The following is a 19635-nucleotide window of genomic DNA, read 5'->3' on the forward strand; positions in this document are numbered from 1 at the left end:
ATCTTGTATACACAGGACATGTGTGCACTGAGCCAGGGTATAAATATATTTTTACTGTGGGTTGTGGTCAGAAAGCCACTGACCTAGATGATCCCAAAAGGCCTTTCCAGCTTTCGAAATGTCTGACTTTTCTCCCAGAGCCTGACTTTCCCCTCCATGGAACCTGACTGGGTTTTGGCAGGTCTTGCCACACAAGACTGTTAAGCAGAACTCGAGTTTGGCCTTCTAGCCAGAAATGGGATCTGCAGCAGGGGATGGCCCATTTAAAAGCTGACCTATTTAAAACCCATGAGCACCAAAAAAAACGCGGGGTCAATTTGATTTGAGTCTCCTCTTCTGTGCAAGACTGGAACCTGAAAACTAAATTGGTCAGGGACGGACAGGTAAAAACCAAAGCTACAAATATTTGTTGAATTCTTGCTCAGGGAAAGAAAAGAAAATCGAGACTCGAGGCCAGTGGGGGAAAACAAGGCCAAAAACGAGAGGTGTAGATGTAAGGTCGAGAGGGGTATATTTTGGGCCTACTACCTTAGTTCTCCAGAATGTTAAGAGGCTTCGTGCATTCCATGAGAGACAGCTTTGGTGGCTCAGATGTGGCGGCTTGCCTTTGTTCCCATTCTTGTGGCATGGTGTCCACACACCGTGGTAAAGGTGGCTTGTGGATCACGGAGAAGGCAAGTGGCTTTTTCCAAACTGGGAATGCTCTAAGTGCGTTCATTATTTCACTTAATCCAGCCCTAGGTGATGGGCACTGTTGTCACTGGGGGAAACGGAAGCTCAGGAGAGGTGAGATGAGCTAGCAAGTGGAGAATGTGGACTTGAGCCAAGTCTCTCTGACTCCAGAGCCTGCCTTCTGTCCACCTCTCCACGTTGCCTCCGGAAGTGCTGGGAAAATAAAGAGCTGCTCTCACTAAAGCTTCCTTCTCTCTGGCTCTGGCCTTCAGAGGGCTCTGTTTTAGGCCCAAGCTGTCCATTTAAATCAGGGCCAGCTGATCACGGGCATGTGACCTGTGCTTAGGAGGGCCCTCCCTTGGGCTCAATGCGCTGCTGTCGCGCGTTTGGAGTTCTTAATAATTTTTGACCAAGAGGGCTCATGTTTTCATTTTGCACGAAGCCCTGCCAATGATATAGCCAGTCCTGGCTTTGATATAGTACATCCCCTTGCTTGGGTCCCTCCTGTCTTCCTTTAACATGCCTGTCCTGCTGGGGCAGAGGCATTTGAAGAATGCACTCTGTCCCAGCCTTCGGCCTGCTACCTGGCACGCTGCTCTGAGGTTATTTACCAGCCGTCTGCCTCCTCCCAGCCGCCACCACACCTCTTGCTGGCAGGGACCCCGCTGTGGCTCACCGGCTCACCGTTGCCTCTGAGTCCCCTCAGCATTTACCCAGGTGAACAGTGTCATAGGAGCACCCTTGGTGGAGGGAGGGTTTTTTTAATAGGCGAGAGATTGGCGTGCAGAGCACTGGGTCAGGTCAAAAGGAGTGTGCGCAGCTGGCCTGCCTCCTGGGGGACACAAGACACGTGGAAAACGTTGTTTATAAGAGGTCGGGTTCATTCAGTGTGTAGGGGACCCGCGACACTGTAAGTTTGACTCACTCTGTACTCCCGGCACCTAGTGCTGTGCCTGGCACGGTAAGCAGGACATTTGTTAAGCAGTTGCTCTGGTGTCCGCTCCCCGCTAGGCTGATTACAGGGAAGGACAGTCCCTGACCTCTAGGAGGATCGGATGCTTAATACACGATTAAATGATTCATGTGGCAGCTGCCCTCAGTGCCCTGGGATGCTCAGAGCTGGGTGTGGGGAAGGTTTCCTGGGGAGGAGGGGGGCCTGAACTCGATTTGTGATGCAAGGGTGAGATTGAGGAGAGGTCAGAGTGGAGGGCCCACTTAGGTCAGTGTAGGAACTTGGAGCCCCCGTCCCTCCCCCCGAAACACACACACACACACACACACACACACACACAAGGAATGTGTTCTAGGCTGGGGTTTGTACTTCACAAGTTAAACAGATCCCATTCTCCTCTTTCCGCAGAGGCGGCCCTCAGGGACAGAGTCAGGGTCCTCAGCCAGCCAGGTCCTTGACCTGTTCGTGTAGTCCAGTGTCCCCCGCTGTCACAGAGACCCCCTTGGGAGGCAGAATCGGACTTAGAGTGACTTCGATGACTGTGATCAGGACTGCGGTGTAGAGGATAGAGAGGAAATGGTCACATTTGAGAGAGCTGTGAAGACAAGATTTCACAGTTTTGAAACAAGCAACGGGTTGTTCCTTAGAGTAATAATGTGTTTGTGTTTAGCACGGACGTTTCAGCTCCCATTGGTGAGAAATGATTGCTGTGTCCTTGCTTTGGGGACAAGTTTTTCAGGAAATGCTGGAGCCGGACAGTCTGATTTCTTGGGAAGCTTCAGTGGCCTCCCCACTGACCTCTCGTGAGGGCTGAGTGTGAACATGCAGACTCCTCTTGGGTGTTGACACCTGAGGAGTGAAGCCTAGAATCCTGTGTAGTTTTGTCCATGGGTGTTTGAAAAGCTTCTGCTACCAGCAGAGTAAGCCAGTTGTTGGGCTAGAGAGCAACCACATTCAGATATTTTTAAAGGGCCAGTGAAGCTTGGGGGAGAGTCTCAACCCAAAGTACAAATTTCCAGTTTAATTTTAACTTTGCACTTAGCTCACACCCAGGATTTGGCAGGGGGAAGTGGACCTTAATTTTTTTTTTTTTTTTTTTTTCTTTTTTTAAGGAGAACACACCCTGGATGTAACAGGGATATGTTCTCTGCCTGGAAGGGCTTGGAGTGGCGGCCACCGCACAGAGACGGGAGGAAGTGGGTTGGAATTGGATCAGGAGCTCAAGAGTGGATTTGAGGAGCGCTGGGGCTGGTTGGAGGTTTGCAAACGTGGGAGTCTGTCCTGGAGCTCTAGGAAAGGGCCACCCTCTGGGGACCCAGGGGGACCCGGGGGACGTGCATGGAATGACTCCAGATCACCTCTTGGGCCGGTGTTTTTGTTTTTTCCTGTTTGGTCACTTTCAGGCACTTCACAGGCGGCTTACCTGCCATCCCCAAAGTGACAGTCACTCCCCAAAGCAGCAGTGGGTTTCCCCCTCGTGGTTTTGGGGCTTTTTGGTGATATCAGCAGCCGCAGTGTCTGAACCTTGCCCCTCTCTCACATCTTTGATCTCACCCCAAACACTGCCGAAACTCCTGCCAGGAAGGAAACGCAGAAACCAGTGGTGGTCCCAGAGGCCCCGCAGACCTGACCTATAACTGGCCACCGCTGGCACTCCAGAGGGCATAGACTTGCCCAAGCGGCTGGAAGCAGCCTCTTCCCGCTTGGCAAGAGCAGGGTGCCAGGTCCCCCAGCCCCTCTCCACATCCTTGCTCCCTAATCGCAGTGTCATCTGAAGGAGGGCTGGCTGGGATTTTGTTTTGGTTACGGAGGAAGTGTAACCAGGGCGGGGACTGCCAGGAGCGGTCCCCACCCTGCTGGTGGACCTGTTGGAAGGGGCTTCAGGGGAGCTTATAGGGTTGAGTTGGGGGAGTCTGGGAGAGCGCGCCTCACATTTGGGAACATCTGAGGACCAGTCAGGAGCCAACACTGACCACCTTGGTTCACTGCATGGGGTCTTATGTCCATTCCAGGGGCCATTAGGATAGGTGGTTCTGATGTGGCTGTGGAATGGGAAAATCCCATTCCCACCAGTGAACCAGCTGGTGCCAGCAAAGCACTTCAAGGGGGCCTGTGCAGGCTCTGGAAAGATCCGATGGTTCCTATTAATAAAAACATTAGTGGCAGCCGCTTGCATATCTTCCCCCGGGAGGAATGGCCCCCAGGTGGCGGTCGTGTGGGGTGCCGGGACTGGGACCCCGTGCCTGTCCGTAGAATTCCCAGGCAGCGCCGTGGCTCTCTGGAAAAGAGGCTGACTTCCGGGAGGAATTCCCCTGACTCCCAGCCCCACCACCCCCATCTCTAAGGCTTTCTTTTCCTTGGCAAATGGTCGTTAAGAGGAGAAGCCCTTGACCCGTCTGGAAAAACCACATGTCTGAAATCTTTGAGGGTGGACTGGAATCCCTGCTCGTATTTGTCTTTCTCTGGTGGAACTGCAAGAAACTGCAGCGACTTCCGAAGACCGCAGGCCTTGTGGCTCCAGAGTTTGGTGCAGATGAAGGAGGTGGGCCTACCCCCTTCCCCAGCACTGTGAACCTCCCTCCGTTTGCCCTGCTCCCCTAAGGCCTGGCTTCCTGGCTCTACACTGATTTCCTGCCCTAGGGCAGAAGGCCTCTCAGGATTTATTCCCAGGCACTCTTGCCAGTGACCTTGAGAAGGTGGCTTGACCTGGACATCTGGCCTCTCCTGGGGACTGAGGGAGTGGAAAAGGATTTAACTTCTCCCATCCCAGATCCGAGGGGAAAGGCAGGACTTGGCGGCCATTGCCTAGGCCCAGAACGGGTCAGCTCTGGGAAGGAGCTCCTGTGCCTGGCTTTGCCCTTCCTGGCAGATTGCCACTGTCGCTGGGCTAGGCACACCACCTCTGTCTGCCAGGGAAGAAGAAAGCAGGGTAACTGTGGGGGCTCTGCAGTCCAGATGTGCCCCGAGCGCCCCTGGTCTGCCCGCTGACAAGGGTGGGCTGAGAAGGGGCCCAGCAGGCCCACTGTAGATTCTGTCCCCCCAGGTTTCTGCTTGGCCTCGAGACGCCTGAGCAGGAGGGAGGATTGGAGGACTGTGGCAAGCCGGTCATCCTGGGCCCGGCAGGAAGGTCTAAGCAAATTGGCCTGCTCAGGGGGCTGGAGGAGCTCTGGACAGGGGCTGGTTAGAACAGAAGGCCATCTGCTTGTCCAGGAGAAGAAAAGGCTCTGAGGGGCTGGCATGACCCTTTGGACAGTGTGGGACTGCCATTTGGAAGAACTAGATCGTACTGTCTGAACCATCCGTGACCAATCAGAACCTGTAGGGGGAAGTCCTAGGGGGACAGCAGATCCCGACATGGTGATGTGTGTTTCCTTGAGGCTGTGGGGAGCAGACAGGTGGGGATGTTGTGTCCAGCACCAGATGCGGCCAGGAAGAGTTACCTTTAAGGTGCCTGCCAGCCCTGGGTGGCCAAGGAGCAGCCAGACTGCTGGGGCAGGAGTGGGTCACCGGGGCATCCTCCTGGAGGGCTGGGCACCCTGGCTTCCCTTGCTGACTCCCCAGAGACATCGAGGCCTGGGACTTGATGTGTTCCTCAGCTTGTCTCCCCACCATCTGTACTGGAGCCTGGAATCTTCCCTTCAGCCAAATCTACCTTTTAACCACCTAATGAGAAGTTGCTTTTCAGGAGTCTTTTTTTTTTTTTTTAAATAAAGGAATTCAGTTTTTTGGGGGGGGGGGGTGTTTTGAAAGTTCACTTATTTATTTTGAGAGAGAGAGAGAGAGAGAGAGAGCGGGGAAGGGGCAGAGAGAGAGGAAGAGAGAGAGAATCCCAAGCAGGCTCCACACTGACAGCAGAGAGCCTGAGGTGGGGCTCAAACTCACAAACCATGAGATCATGACCTGAGCCAAACTCTTTTTTCTACATCATCAGAAATAAAGGATTTGGACCCAGATTGGAGTAAGAAGAGAAAAGAAGAGAATCTAAGAACTCCAGTGGCAAAATTGCCTCCAGGGAGTTTTAAAGAAGGGCCAGACAGGGTCACAGAGGTGCTTCCAAAGACTGACTTTTTGTACTTCGACGACCTCATTATGCATTACGGGGCCGTCCTAGGGTTGCGGATTTCCATTCTTTTCCTTTCACATCTATGCTCAGGACCCGGAAGAGCAGGGTCTAGAGATGCACTATCCCGTATGGTAATTCTAAGTATCTTTTTACATTTGAATTAAGGAAAATGAAAGTGAAAACTCAGTTCCTCAGTCTCACCAGCCGGGTCACAGGTGCTCAGTGGCCACCCTCGGCTAGCGCCTCCTCTCTTGGCCAGAGCAGGAGGCATCCATCGTTGCAGGAGGTTCTGTTGCACGGGGCTGGTCTAGGGAACGGGGAGTGGGGGGCTCCCTAGTCTGCGGCCCCTACCAGGGGCCAGGCCAAGCGGGTGACTGTGGTGACGAGTGGGCAGGCTCTGGCCGGTGAGCTGGTGAGGGTGGCGTACGTGTGTGTCTTGGGCCCCGTCCGCACGCCGAGGGTCACAGGCACACGGAGGCAGAAGGAGGGGAAGCAGCTGGCCGTGGGAGGTGGTCAGGCTGAGGCCACAGGGCCTGGGAGGAGGGAGGTGGGGATCTGATGGCGTGGCTGGCGCTGGTGGGAAGCTGGGGACTGTGGCGGCTTATGTTTAAGGGGAGTTTTGGAGAAGTGTGGCCGTGGCGTTGGAACGAGACCACCATGCCCGGGGCGTGTGCCTACCCCCTCCATCCTTCCCCTCAGGACCGCAGACGGCAGGAGGACCCGGGTGGGTGCTGACTGCACGATGCCCCTGAAGAGACAGAGGAGGCGCAGCCTGCAGTGTAGGACGGACTGACTGCTCTTTGGGTCTGACCGCCCGCTGGCCTTCCCTTTGCAGGTGAAAGAGCTCGTCCTGGACAACTGCCGGTCAATCGAAGGCAAAATCGAGGGCCTCACAGATGAATTTGAAGAACTGGAGTTCTTAAGTACAATCAACGTAGGCCTCACCTCAGTCGCAAACTTACCAAAGTTAAACAAACTTAAGAAGGTAAATAGAGTCTAGGAGTGTGCGCGGGGAGGAGGGGAGAGGGTCACTCGTTGCTTGGTGTTGAGGGGGCGCGAGCGAAGGTGAGGCGGCCACGTGCGCCAACACGCCCGTGGTCGAGGCCCTCAGACGACTTTGAGGGCTGGGCACCCTGGGCCCTCCACCTTCGTGTTAAGAGCTCTTTCTGCTTTTCCCCTCCCTGCCCTGTTTAGCTTGAACTAAGCGATAACAGAATCTCAGGGGGCCTGGAAGTATTGGCAGAAAAGTGTCCGAACCTCACGCATCTAAATTTAAGTGGCAACAAAATTAAAGACCTCAGCACAATAGAGCCACTGGTGAGTCATTCTGGTCCTTCCCTCTCCTCGGGGTGGGAGGGGGGAGGAGGTGATATCAGGGAATACTACTTTTGCGTTTGTAGAATGTTTGGGGCTTGTTTTTTCTTTGCCTTTGCCTTTGCCTTTGCCTTTTCCTTTGCCTTTGCCTTTGCCTTTGCCTTTGCCTTTGCCTTTGCCTTTGCCTTTGCCTTTTCCTTTTCCTTTTCCTTTCCTTTCTTTTTTTTTTTCCCACTTCTTTTACTTTATTTGACTCTCGTGTGCTATGAGATCAACTTGGACCTACTATTTCTGCCTTGTCCGCAGAGAAGCTGAAGCCTAGCGAAGTTAAATGGCTTGAGCAAGTTCACACTGCCAGAGTGGGTAGTCAGGGGGCCGGGTGGGGTAGGACCCTGGCCTCAACTTCTGGTCCAGTGCTTTTCTTCTTACAGTTTCTGCTCAGCTTTGGGAACCTGAGCTTGGTTCATAGTCCCTCGTTGGGGAGGGAGGAGCCACCCAAGAATTAAGCTGCCCCTGGGAGTGGCCACCTGTTTTCTCCTTGGATTGCTGGCCTGAGGCTGGTACCCCCAAATGGTGGGATGGCCCCCTGGATGGCACAGAATGGCATGGGGCAAGAGCCTCGATGCAGGCCTTGCTCTGAGGGGCAGAGAGGAGAGTGACTGAGCCATGGTCTCTAGTCCTTGGTGTGATAGTGACCAGGGCCTCAGAGACGTGGGCCGTGTTTCTGGCTCCTGTTCATTTCCATAGAGCTGAACACACCCCAAACTTCATGGGTTTACTCACCAGAAAGAGACAAGGCATGGTCACAATAACAATTTCTCCATTACCTGGATCTGAGTGATTGTGTTCCCTTGATTTCAGCTGTCCTTGACTAATAGCTTTCTTGACATACGGAAATGCTACCACGTTAAATAGGCATTCTTACTGCGAACATACACGTAAGAACCCTCTCGCAAGCCATCCACCTTAGAGTCAGGGAAAGGTCATGAGGGTATTTTGCCAAGTTTGCCACACTTTCTAGGTTTACAGAGTAGAAGTTGGGGCATCCCTCAGTTCGGGTTTGTAGGGTTCTTGTCCAAAAGGCACTCCCTGCCCTCTGTGGACGCTCGAGGGGCAGGTTGATGGGCCAGAACGGCAGAACCAGAAGCCGGCACATCTTTCCCAAGCTCCGACTTCGCCCGTTGTGGCGTGGAGTCAACTATGAGTATATGCGTCCCACAGAACTTCTTTTTAGGTCTTCCACCAACCTCCTAGGGCAAAGCAAAACTATTTGGATCTACCTGGAAGCCTTGATTTCGTGATTTCCTAGGAAGATCTTTGAAGTTCTGTATATGTGTATTTTGGGAGGCAGGTGTAGAGACCAAGCGTATGTGTATATAAAACATTGTGATTCGGCTTACGATGAAAGGTCTGACCCAGACAGACAGACAGACACACCCTATTCTCCCTGCACAGACCACACATGTTTTTGGAGCTTCTCCTTCCCTGGGTATCAATGTGATTGATGCCTTACGCTCACCTCCTCAGGCTGGGGGAGGGTGTTGGGCTCGCCCACCCAGACCACAGCCCAGACTCCTTCCCTGCCCTTGACCTGCTGAGAATGACTTCTCGCTCCTGAGATCTTGAGAGCAACTGAACATTAGTAATCACTTCTACCTTATCGGGGCTGTGAGGATAAACTGAGTTAATACCTAGTGTGCTATGTGAATGGCCGTCATCCACACCATCATTAGTAATAGACACATCAGGAGTCTCTTTGTTCGTGGCGCCTTTTTCATTCCCCTCTGGCTCCTTCGTCACAGGGGCAGCCGCAAAACTCTTGGCTGGAGCCCCAGGGAGCCCCAGGTTAATTTGAAGCCGGTCACTGACACGGCCAAAGCTGTATTTGCAGACTAAATGTGTTAGCCTTGGATGGAGCTTCAAAGGCCCTAAAGTCCACCCTCCCATATGAAGGTGAAGGAACCACCCTCCCATGGGTGAAAGAACTGAGGCCCACCAACCAGGGTGATGGGGCTGGGCAGAGCAAAGCTGTTTCCTCCACCTGACTCAGTCCCCCCTCCTGCTTCCCCCCTGCCCTCCCGCCCTCCCACAGATCATTCACTGTCGACTTCATGTTTCTGCTTGCAGAAAAAGTTAGAAAACCTCAAGAGCTTAGACCTTTTCAATTGTGAGGTGACCAACCTGAACGACTACCGAGAAAACGTGTTCAAGCTCCTCCCACAGCTCACGTATCTCGACGGCTACGACCGGGATGACAAGGAGGCCCCCGACTCAGACGCCGAGGGCTATGTGGAGGGGCTGGACGACGATGAGGAGGACGAGGATGGTGGGTGTCGGGGGGTGGGGGGGGTGGGGAGAGTGGGGCTGCTTTGCTGCCACCATCCCTCACCTTTCTCACTGGGGCTCGAACCCCAGAGAGGCGTCGTGACACTGCCTGATAGTGCAGTAACTCTCTAAGAAATCTAACTAAACCTTCCCTTCCGGTTTTTCCTCTTTTCCGAAGTCCCCACCCCCGGAATGAGATCCTACAGTGTCTCTCTGTAGTGTGACTGTGGACTCCCCAGCCCAGGGCTGGTGAGCGCACAGAGGAAGGTGGGGTGTGGCCTGAGGGTCCCATTCACCTGGGTGTCCAGCAGTGGAGATGAGGTCATGAGCTGGAGAGGTTGTGGGGCCCCCTGGTGGCTGCAGCCCACAGGACCACAGGCGGGACCTGCAGGGTGTGGATGCTGGAGCCCCAGGGGCCCCCAGGGACCCCGGAAGTACAAGAGGCTGCTTCGTGTGGCATGCTGGGCCCCCGGGTGGTACGGGGAGGGTGAGGTTGAGCAGTGAGCGGCAGGACCTGCAGGGAGGAAGGAAGGAAGAAAAGAAAGGAGCGCGTCCTGTCTCCTTCCCCCCTGTGCCAGCGTAGTGTAGTTTCCCAGCGGGTTCTTCATGGCCACAGTAACAGAGAGTTGAGACATTTGGCCCATTAATTCAGACATAGGATTTTTGAGTTTCCTTGTTAGGTCAGATACTCAAGACACCCATTTGCCTTAGTTTATTCCATCTTGTGGTATGACAGGAAGGGCCCAGGACAGGAGTCCTGAGGCCAGGTTTCTAGGCCCACCTCCGTGGCTAACTCTGACGAATGACCTTGAACAAGTCACATCCCCCCTCAGGGACTCGGATGTTCACCTTTAAAGCAAGGAATTTGGCTAGATGCTCTTGGCAAATGAATTGACTTCTCTGCCTTCCTAGACCCTGTAACTTGTTCCTGTGATCCAGCGAGTTCTCTGTGGGCTAAGCCTCCACCCAGGACCTTCTCGTTTTTGTACAACTTGGGAGGAGGGTTTAGCTTTTGGATGACTCTAGGGTGTGTTCAGTCACACTGGGGCTTCCAGGCTTTGGGCCTGAGTGGGCGTGGGAGGGTCCTGGGCCCCACGGGAGACTACCTGTATGGAACACCCGTGCACAGCCTGGGCTCGTGCTGTGAGGGAGGCGGGCTCACCACCAGTTCCCTTGTCCCCATTTCTGCTGCACAGAGGAAGAGTATGATGAAGATGCTCAGGTAGTGGAAGACGAGGAGGATGAAGAGGAGGAGGAGGAAGGAGAAGAGGAGGACGTGAGTGGAGAAGAAGAGGTAAGAGGCTGAACCGGGCAGGGGCACCAGCTCCCAGAGTCCCCCTTACTTGCTGCCTATGACTCCGTCCAACTTAAAGGCCTCAGTGATCGGCCTTTGGCAGCCAGGAAACCCTGGTTGGGGAAACGAGACCATGTCAGGGCCTTTTATGGGGCTGCTATGGGGGAGTCCAGGCTTGCAGCCAGCCCCGGGAGAGGAAGAGGGAGAAGATTCTGGAGGCAGGTCAGGAGGGGAGCCATGTGCTGGTGGAATAAACCTAGCCCTGGTTTATATGCGAAAATTACTTCTTAGGGAATCCACATCCTTATTTTCTGCCTTTTTGCATTCATACGTTAATTCAGATATTTACTGAGCACTTAGAGTGTGTTAGAGAAAATCAAAGACTGCTTTGAACTCATGGGTGATAGGAGAAGACCCTGCTTGGTGCCATTCAGAGTGACAAGGGTCCCTAGCACACGTGGAAATAATGCTGTGATCCTAATACGTTGGCTTGCTCCCAGCGTCTTAACAAGGTTTGTGCGTGTCTGTGAGGGTTACTAATAGCACAGTCTGAGGAGGGCAGATCCCAGCTCTACCATTTGCTGGCTGTGTGTCCCTGGACAAGTTCCTTAACCTTTCTGAGCCTATTTCTTCATCTGTAAGATAGGTATTGTTTTACATCTGAGTTGTAAAGAAGGATCAATTCAGTGAATTCTTAGGAGAATATAAAAATTTGTAGGTAATACCACTTACTATTTTAGGCTTTTACACCCTTCTCCAAGGTCTTGTGCTAGGTTTTCTGTTTGGATGTTCGGAGTCTCTCTGTAATAGTCATTTTCCATGACTTGTTCAGAATTCTAAATCAGCTTTTCCTGGTTACAAAAGTTAGACCCGGAAGGGCGCCTGGGTGACTCAGTCAGTTAAGCCTCTGACTTCGGCTCAGGTCATGATCTCACAGCTCATGGGTTCAAGCCCCGCATCGGGCTCTGTGCTGACAGCTTAGAACCTGGAGCCTGCTTTGGTTTCTGTGTCTCCCTCTCTCTCTGCCCCTCCCCTGCTTGCACTCTGTTTCTCTCTCTCTCTCTCTCTCTCAAAAATAAATAAACATTAAAAAAACAAAAAAAGGGGCTCCTGGGTGGCTCAGTCGGTTAAGCGTCCGACTTCAGCTCAGGTCACGATCTCGCGGTCCGCGAGTTCAAGCCCCGCGTCGGGCTCTGGGCTGATGGCTCAGAGTCTGGAGCTTGCTTCCGATTCTGTGTCTCCCTCTCTCTCTGCCCCTCCCCCGTTCATGCTGTGTCTCTCTCTGTCTCAAAAATAAAATAAATGTTAAAAAAAAAAAAAAAGTTACACCTGGAGAGGCTGAAAGTGAGAACAACATGGACAGGGTACCTACCTTCTCCGATTTCCTGTCTCTATCCTGCCACAGACCCATTTGGACAGGATCTCCTGCCCACCCCAAACTTAGGAGAGGCACAAGGCAAGGCAAATAGAAAAAGATCGGGTTCCCGCCGAGTTCTGCTGCTGGGTTTCCCTTTTCCCTAGGGGTAGGCTGCAAGAATATTGCAAATATTTAAAAAATAAAGACTTAGAAAAACAGTCCCCCCCAGGACAGGGCAGTAAGTCATGTTAGCTAATGGATTTTTCATCTTGCGCTTCCTGTCACAGGAGTCCCAACGTGCAGGGTTTTGTTGTGGTTTTTTTTTGTTGTTTTGTTTTTGTTTTTTTTTTTTTTGTAATCTCATTGACCATCTGCAAGAGTTCTAGCTTCCAGTGAAGTTGAACTTACACACAGACCAAAAAAGTCTTAGCAGACAGACTGAAAAACTATTTGGTGATCTTATAAAAGGATATGTCTCTTGACAAAAAGAAGGTTCTCATCAAGATCTTTTTATTTTATTTATTTTTTTTAAGTTTACTTATTTATTTTGAGAGAGAGAGAGAGAGCCTGAGCAGGGGAGGGGCAGAGAGAGAGGGAGAGAGAATCCCAAACAGGCTCTGCACTGTTAGCTGAGACCCTGATGTCAGGCTTGAACTCACAAACGGAGAGATCATGACCCGAGCTGAAACCAAGAGTCAGACGCTTAACTGACTGCCCCACACCAGGTTCTTTTTAAACTATGGGTTGCCTGATGCTTTAGGAACAGTGTTCAACATGTAGAGATTCAGCTAGCATAGGACTTCAGAAGCAGCGTAAAACAGGGATCCTGTGCTGAGAATGAATTCACACACCTTGCTGAATCTCAAGGAGCTGGGAATGATGTCCTCCAGGGGCCTGGGATTGATCGTCCCCTCCGAGTGATCCAAGTGTGCAAGGCGGTGGACGGGCTGGGTAGCGTGAGGTTGAACTTGCCCACAGAACCTGGATTTGCTAAAACCGGGGTCTTCCCTTGAAGCGAAAACTACTTTGAGGGCAAATAAAAGCACGGCTGGCTTGTGCATGACAGAGTCGGCTTGGGGAAGTTCCTCTCCCGAGAGCGCACAGATTGGAAAGCTGCTTGAGTTACAGGGACTCCAGGTCAGAATTCTGAACTGGGTTAGAATCTGCCATCCCCCCCAACATTGTTTGCAGATACTGTGTGTGATGTGGGCGATTTCTTCTGGAGAAGGGGTTCAGAGCTTTGTCATTTTCTCAAAGGGATCCTTGATGCAAGAGAACGTCTGCTTTGGATCCATCCTGAGGTGGCAGGTTCTTGTGAGGCTCTGAGAGGCCCCCACCTTCTCGGTCTCACTGTCTGGGGAAGTGGCCTCTTCAGCGTGTCCCTGGGCCAGGGGCATCACTAATGTCTGCTGTCTGTATTCTCTTCTAGGAGGATGAAGAGGGTTATAACGATGGGGAAGTAGACGACGAGGAAGACGAAGAAGATGTTGGTGGTATGGCAGCCTTTTTACTCTCAGCTAACCTGGCCCCCTCGGTCGGCAGCGGACCGCACAGGCCCTGGGGACCTGCCCGAGGGTAGAACACACCCATCCGAGGCCCCCCGTGCCTCCCTGGCTTGCAGATCTGCCCCCTCAGATCTGCCAGGGATGGCCCAGCTTCCCAGACGTATGGTCCCCTGGTTTCCCAGCAGGTGGGTCGAGTGAGAGGCAGGCTCAGTGTTTTAACCTAAACGCCTTTTCCTTCCTCTTCCAGAAGAAGAAAGGGGTCAGAAGCGAAAACGAGAACCTGAAGATGAGGGAGAAGACGATGACTAAGTGGAATAACCTATTTTGAAAAATTCCTATTGTGATTTGACTGTTTTTACCCATACCCCCCCCCCCGAAATCCCGCCCCCCGAAACTTATTTTTTTCTGATTGTAACGTTGCTGTGGGAACGAGAGGGGAAACGTGTACTGGGGGTTGTGGGGGGAGGGAGGGCGGGAGGGGGTGGAATAAAATACTATTTTTACTGCCACTCTTTATTTTTTTCCCCTACTTTTTCTTTGTGTCTGGTTTTGTCCCTGTAAATGCGATAGCTAAGGTACACACCAAGTGAGCATTTGTTTCTTACTCTCAAAGAGGATGGTTTGGAGGGCTCTTCTGTCTCCTGGTACTTCCGGAGTCTCTGGAGTCAGTTGGAAGGTCGTGGCTGGCCTCCGTTTGGTTTCTCGAAGCCCAGAAGGCGCTGAGCACCAGCCACGTCTTACCTCTTGTGCTGGTTCCCGTGATTTCTGCATTTCTTGGGCCTGCTAGAGGCATCCAACGCCCTGGTTTGTAAATAGCAACCTAAAGGCGTATTCTGGCACTGGTTGGGGGACATTCCCCGTCTCTCATTCCTTTCCCTCTTCACAGATGGTGGTGGGCTTTGCTCTGTGAAGAAGACTGTGGCGTCACTCTTCAGAGCTATGAGCCAGAGAGCCGAAAACAGCAGGCTTATGGGTTATGAGTAGAACGGATTCGGTCATGACAATTAAAAGAGAAGAAGCAAACCCTCAAACTTCAACCTCTTTAAAATAAGATTAAGAAAACACAAAACTGTCCTATCTTGTTCTGTAAAATACTCGAACGCCTTGTTTTACAAAAATGACCAGAGAATTCTTCCACGTGTCCTTCTGTGCTTAGACCGTTTTTACAAACCTAGGCACGGGAGGCAGTGCTGCATGTCGGCTGGGTTTTTTTTTTCATACACCCGAGCACGGATAAACTAACGCAAAATTGTATTTTCTTACCTAGTGGAAATCTGAAATGACTGCAAATTCCTAGTGAGTGTACAGGTTTGCTTTCGTGTCCCCCTTCTGGATTGCTTTAGAAGTGACGTGTTCTTTCCTAGCCCGCGTTTCATCTGTATAAAAGAACATCTGCACCGGTTTTTCTCCTCCCCCTCAGAAGAGCCAAACTTTGAGTTTTATGTCTGTTTGTCATTGATAAATTTCAATAAATCTTTTTATACAATTTTTTTGGGGATGGCTTCTTTGAGTCCAGCAGGCCATTGATCTTTCTAAGATGCATTCCAGATAACCTGCTAGCTGATGCGGGGAAGCGTTAGCATCGGTTACCTGATTAAAATAGCTTCTTTACAGAGTATGGAACCTGGTGCCAAGTTTGGAGGCTTGGGGTTCTCAAAGCCAGGCTCAGTGGTGTGCGGTCTTCATTAAAAGCTTCGTCTTCAGAGTAAAAACCCAAAAGATGTAAAGCTAGAAAAAGAGTTCCTCGAACACCGAAACAGTCACCCAAAAGTGAGGCCAACTTTGGGACCTTATTTTGAGTTCTCTTTCGTGGTTTTGTTGGAAAGAATACTCACCTGAAGCCCCCAGGGAGGGATAAAACAAATTTGTTCCTTCTTTCCTTAACCATCGTTACGGTAATTTCTCTTACCTCTGAAGAGTTCAAAAGCATGGATCTTAAATGGCTATGTAGTAGTCCATTAACTATTCTGACTCGCTTGATTCTCAGTCTAACCACATGGTTAGAGGTTTGAGTTGTTTCTCACTTCCCCCTGCAACGGTTCTGTTCTACTTTTTGTGGATTTCTCCGCACAGAGCCTTAGAAGCAGGGTCGTGGAACCAAAAGTTGGACATTTCTAAGGCTCCCGTGCAAGGTTCTGTGTTTTCCAGGAGGATTACGCCATGGTAGAATACTGTGGTAGTTAATGCGTATGCACGTTATGTTCATTCTCTGCCTTACGTCTTTGAACCCTGAGTTCTAGCAAGGCCTGGTTCTGCGTGGTTCCAGCAGAATGAGGTGCTTCTTGGGGAGAGACCGACCCACCCCGTCTCTGGGCGGTGCCCAGACACCTGCTGTCCTGTTCTTTGGCAAAGACATCCTCCAGCCCCAGGTGGAAGGCGGGGAAGATGACCTCCCAGAGGCCAGGTCCCATGCCAAGCAACGGGGTGGTGAAGATCAACTGGTGGGCATGCTCTGTGCCTCCCGGAGCCGGCCAAAGAACATGGGGAGGGGGTGAAGTTGAGAGCGTCTCGGACCTGGCCCTGGGTGTTCTGACCCTGACTGCCTCCTTGGGGGCTTTAGAGACTAGCTGACTCATGTAGATAATGGACATACATGCTATAAAATGTAAGGTAAAATGCATAGTGATGACTGGGTTAGTGTTGATGGGATTAAGGGAAGAGCAGACTATCTGTAGCAATCATACCAAGTATTTACATCAACCCTTAAGGAAAGGTCTTGCTGTGCCCATTTTACAGATGAGGAAAACTGAGGTCAAGTGATGTGGAGGTAAGAAGAGGTGGAGCCAGGATGAAACCCAGGTCTGTTTGAACTATTTCCATTTCACTGAAGTTAGTCAAGAATGACAAGGAGGAAGAGGAAGCTCAGCCCAAGGGGCGGGTGGGGGGTGGGGAGGCGCTAAAAGCCTATTCATTGAACTCGCTGTGTGCCAGGTACCACGCTGTATGTGCGTCATCTCCATCTTACGGAATCCTCACAGCTGCCTTAGGTAAGTGCCGTTATCCCTGTTGTACAGGTGGTTTAGTGACTGGCCCAAGGTCATGCAGGCAGGAAGGAGCAGCGCCAGTAATAAACCAGGGGTGTGTGGTTCCAGACCCAGCCCTCTTACCTTCCACCAGAATCCCTGCAGCCACCTCCTCCTTGCCCGTCACGGTGCCCCCAGGACAGAGGTTTCCCCGCTGAGTGCCAGCAAATGAACAGGATGGACCCTTGAGAGGGAAGGGCCCTTAGAAATCACCCAGTCCTCAACCGTCCCATTTGACCAAAAAGGAGACCAAAATCAGGGACCAAAAAAGAGTGATGTGCCCAAGGTCATGCAGCAAGGCGGTGGGAGAGCCCGGCGTGGAAGGCAGGACCCCCTTTCCTGGGCTGCTGCTCTGACCTCCGCAGCTGCACTGTGGTTGCGGGAAGCCCAGCTGTTGTGGGCTTCCAGAAGTGGAAGATACACAGTGTAGTGCCTTCCAGGAAGAACACCGCTAAGCCCTGGGCGGGCAGGACGGAGCGAGCGCCACGGCACACCCAGGTGCTCCATTGGCTTCGGAGTGTGTCCTGTGTTTTTAAATGTGCCCCATAGTGTCTGACATTGGTCATCCCTGGAATCGGTGTGTGTTTCCCGATGCAGAACCAGTGCCTGGAAAGAGCGTAATGATGATGCTTCTAGATTAGGAGCTACTCTGTGTCATGCGCTTTATATCCATGGCCTCCCTTAATCCTCGTACAGATTTCACTGACGAAATCAAAGTTCAAAGAGAAGACAACTAGCCTGGCTAGTAAGTGGCAGTTAAGCCTCAAGCCTACGTCCTGACGCTGGAAGACTTGTTCTTATCCACTGTGTTAAAAGGGCCAGGCGGCTGAGGGAAGGGGGGGTGAGCAATTCCGTTTTTCTCGTTTGCTGACTTGCAAAGGCTGTTTTTATCCTTGTTCAGAAACTCATTGTTCATGGTTGGAAGGATTCCCACAGTGGGTCCCTAATAAGCAGCTTTGCACAATGGTGGCCCTGAGTCCCTGGACCAGCCCTTAGACAGGCCCCTGTGGCAGGCTGGGCCCAGGGGTGAGTAAGCAGGGCCGAGGAGAGGTGGTTGGACGCAGGAGGGCAGGTCAGGCCGAATCAGGCAGGCCATGCGCACGCCAGCAGGGGAGAGACGAGAAAGATTCCAACCTGATGGCCGACTGTGACTCAAGAAGCCGATGCAGGGGACATCCGTGGAGTTGGTCTGGCAACAACACTACAGGGACCACCAGCAGGACTCGTGTGGATACGGACCTGAAGTTCAGGTAGGGCTACCCGCTCTGGTTCCGGGGATGACCCAGTCCTGGCCAATCAGTGTATTCTGAACTTAGACCATGTTGAGTGGTACAGGGAAGAGCCTGGAACCCAAACTGGTTAAATGAGGCTTGGCCCCTGGAATTTGGAAAATGAGCAACTTCCTGTTGGGGGTTTGGTTGGGGCTGGGAGGTCGGAGGCCCGGGAGTTGTGGAGGCACATCCGTTGGACAAAGCCTCTGGATCATTCTGCGTCAGCCTGGGAGAGTCCAGACGACTATGAGGGAGTGAAGACACGCAACATATATTTAGAACTTGTTGTCTGCTGGACGTCGTACGTTATTTTGCTTGTTTCCCATCGGGTAGTCGTTATTACCCCCATTTCCAAGATTGAACACATTCAAGTGCTCCATAAATACTAGCCGCTTAGTGGCAGACAACTATAAATGCCTTAAAGAAATCAACCTGATGTTTCCCAAATTTCCCTGATAAGAATCCCTGGGGCTTGTCAGCGGTCCAGACCTCACCCCCTGGGAATTCTGGTTCAGTAGCTCTGGATCGAGGCCGGGAATCTGTGTGTTAACAAGTACCCAGAGGATTCTCATCACTGGGGACTAAGTACCCACGATGGCCTCCTGAAGAAGGTATGGCCATGCTCATTTAAAGTTGAGAAAGGGAAGCTCCAGAGAGGTTAAGTAACCCACCCAAGCTAACACAGGCAAGTGACAGAGCTGGGATCTGAACCTGGCTTTCACACTTGCTGCAGAAAGAGGATGATCCTACCTACTGTGTACCTCATTGGTTGCTAGGCGATGGGAAAGTGGAAAGCAAATCTGCTATTAATAAGGGAAGAGGAGGGGCGCCTGGTTGGCTCAGTCAGAAGAGCATGCGATCCTTGATGTTGCGGGTTGTGAGTTCGAGCCCCACGTTGGGTGTAGAGATTACTTTAAAAAATAAATAAATGAACTTTAAGAAAAAAGAGGGTGGGGGGGGTGCCTGGGTGGCTCAGTCAGTTAAGCATCTGACTTCGACTCAGGTCATGATGTCACAGTTCGTGTGTTCGAGCCCCACATCGGGCTCTCTGGTGTCTGCACAGAGCCTGCTTCAGATCCTCTGTCTGTCCCTACCCTGCTCGTTCTTGCTCTCTCTCTCTCTCTCAAAAATAAATAAACCATTTAAAAAAATGATAAATAAAATAATAAAAAAATTTTTAAAGGAGAGAGGAGAGAGAGTGAGAGGCCAGTTTTATGAAAAAAGAGGCCCAAGCAACCCACATATTTTCTATAAGAAGTGGAAAACAAAGTCCTAAAAACCACTTGGTAATTAATAATCTACATGGAAGACTTTTATCCCCCACATTCTTTAAAAATTTACCTACAATAGGGGCGCCTGGGTGGCTCAGTCGGTTAAGCGTCCGACTTCAGCTCAGGTCACGATCTCATGGTCTGTGAGTTCGAGCCCTGCGTCGGCTCTGTGCTGACAGCTCAGAGCCTGGAGCCTGCTTTGGATTCTGTGTCTCCCTCTCTCTCTGCCCTTCCCCTGCTCATGCTCTGTCTCTCTCTGTCTCAAAAATAAATAAAAACATTAAAAAAAAAAAACAAATTTACATGGGGCGCCTGGGTGGCGCAGTCGGTTAAGCGTCCGACTTCAGCCAGGTCACGATCTCGCGGTCCGTGAGTTCGAGCCCTGCGTCAGGCTCTGGGCTGATGGCTCGGAGCCTGGAGCCTGTTTCCGATTCTGTGTCTCCCTCTCTCTCTGCCCCTCCCCCGTTCATGCTCTGTCTCTCTCTGTCCCAAAAATAAATAAAAAACGTTGAAAAAAAAAAAATTAAAAAAAAAAAAAAACAAATTTACATACAATAAAATTTACTCTCTGTATCAACAGCCACAGTC

The 19635-nt window shown here is 51.6% G+C and overlaps 1 protein-coding gene across 1 annotated transcript in view; it reads left to right on the forward strand.

Moving 5' to 3' along the window:
* ANP32A (acidic nuclear phosphoprotein 32 family member A) overlaps positions 1 to 14970 on the forward strand; it is a 40233-nt gene extending 25263 nt beyond the window's left edge. Inside the window, exons 2-7 of the mRNA XM_042941568.1 lie at positions 6523 to 6672; positions 6882 to 7004; positions 9129 to 9327; positions 10523 to 10620; positions 13407 to 13470; positions 13730 to 14970. Of these exons, the coding sequence (XP_042797502.1) occupies positions 6523 to 6672; positions 6882 to 7004; positions 9129 to 9327; positions 10523 to 10620; positions 13407 to 13470; positions 13730 to 13791 (696 nt within the window). The 3' untranslated portion in view covers positions 13792 to 14970. The remainder of the gene's footprint in view (positions 1 to 6522; positions 6673 to 6881; positions 7005 to 9128; positions 9328 to 10522; positions 10621 to 13406; positions 13471 to 13729) is intronic.
* The last annotated feature ends 4665 nt before the right edge of the window (positions 14971 to 19635 follow it).

The sequence above is a fragment of the Panthera leo genome, chromosome B3 (assembly GCF_018350215.1).
Source record: "Panthera leo isolate Ple1 chromosome B3, P.leo_Ple1_pat1.1, whole genome shotgun sequence".
Lineage (NCBI taxonomy): Eukaryota > Metazoa > Chordata > Mammalia > Carnivora > Felidae > Panthera > Panthera leo.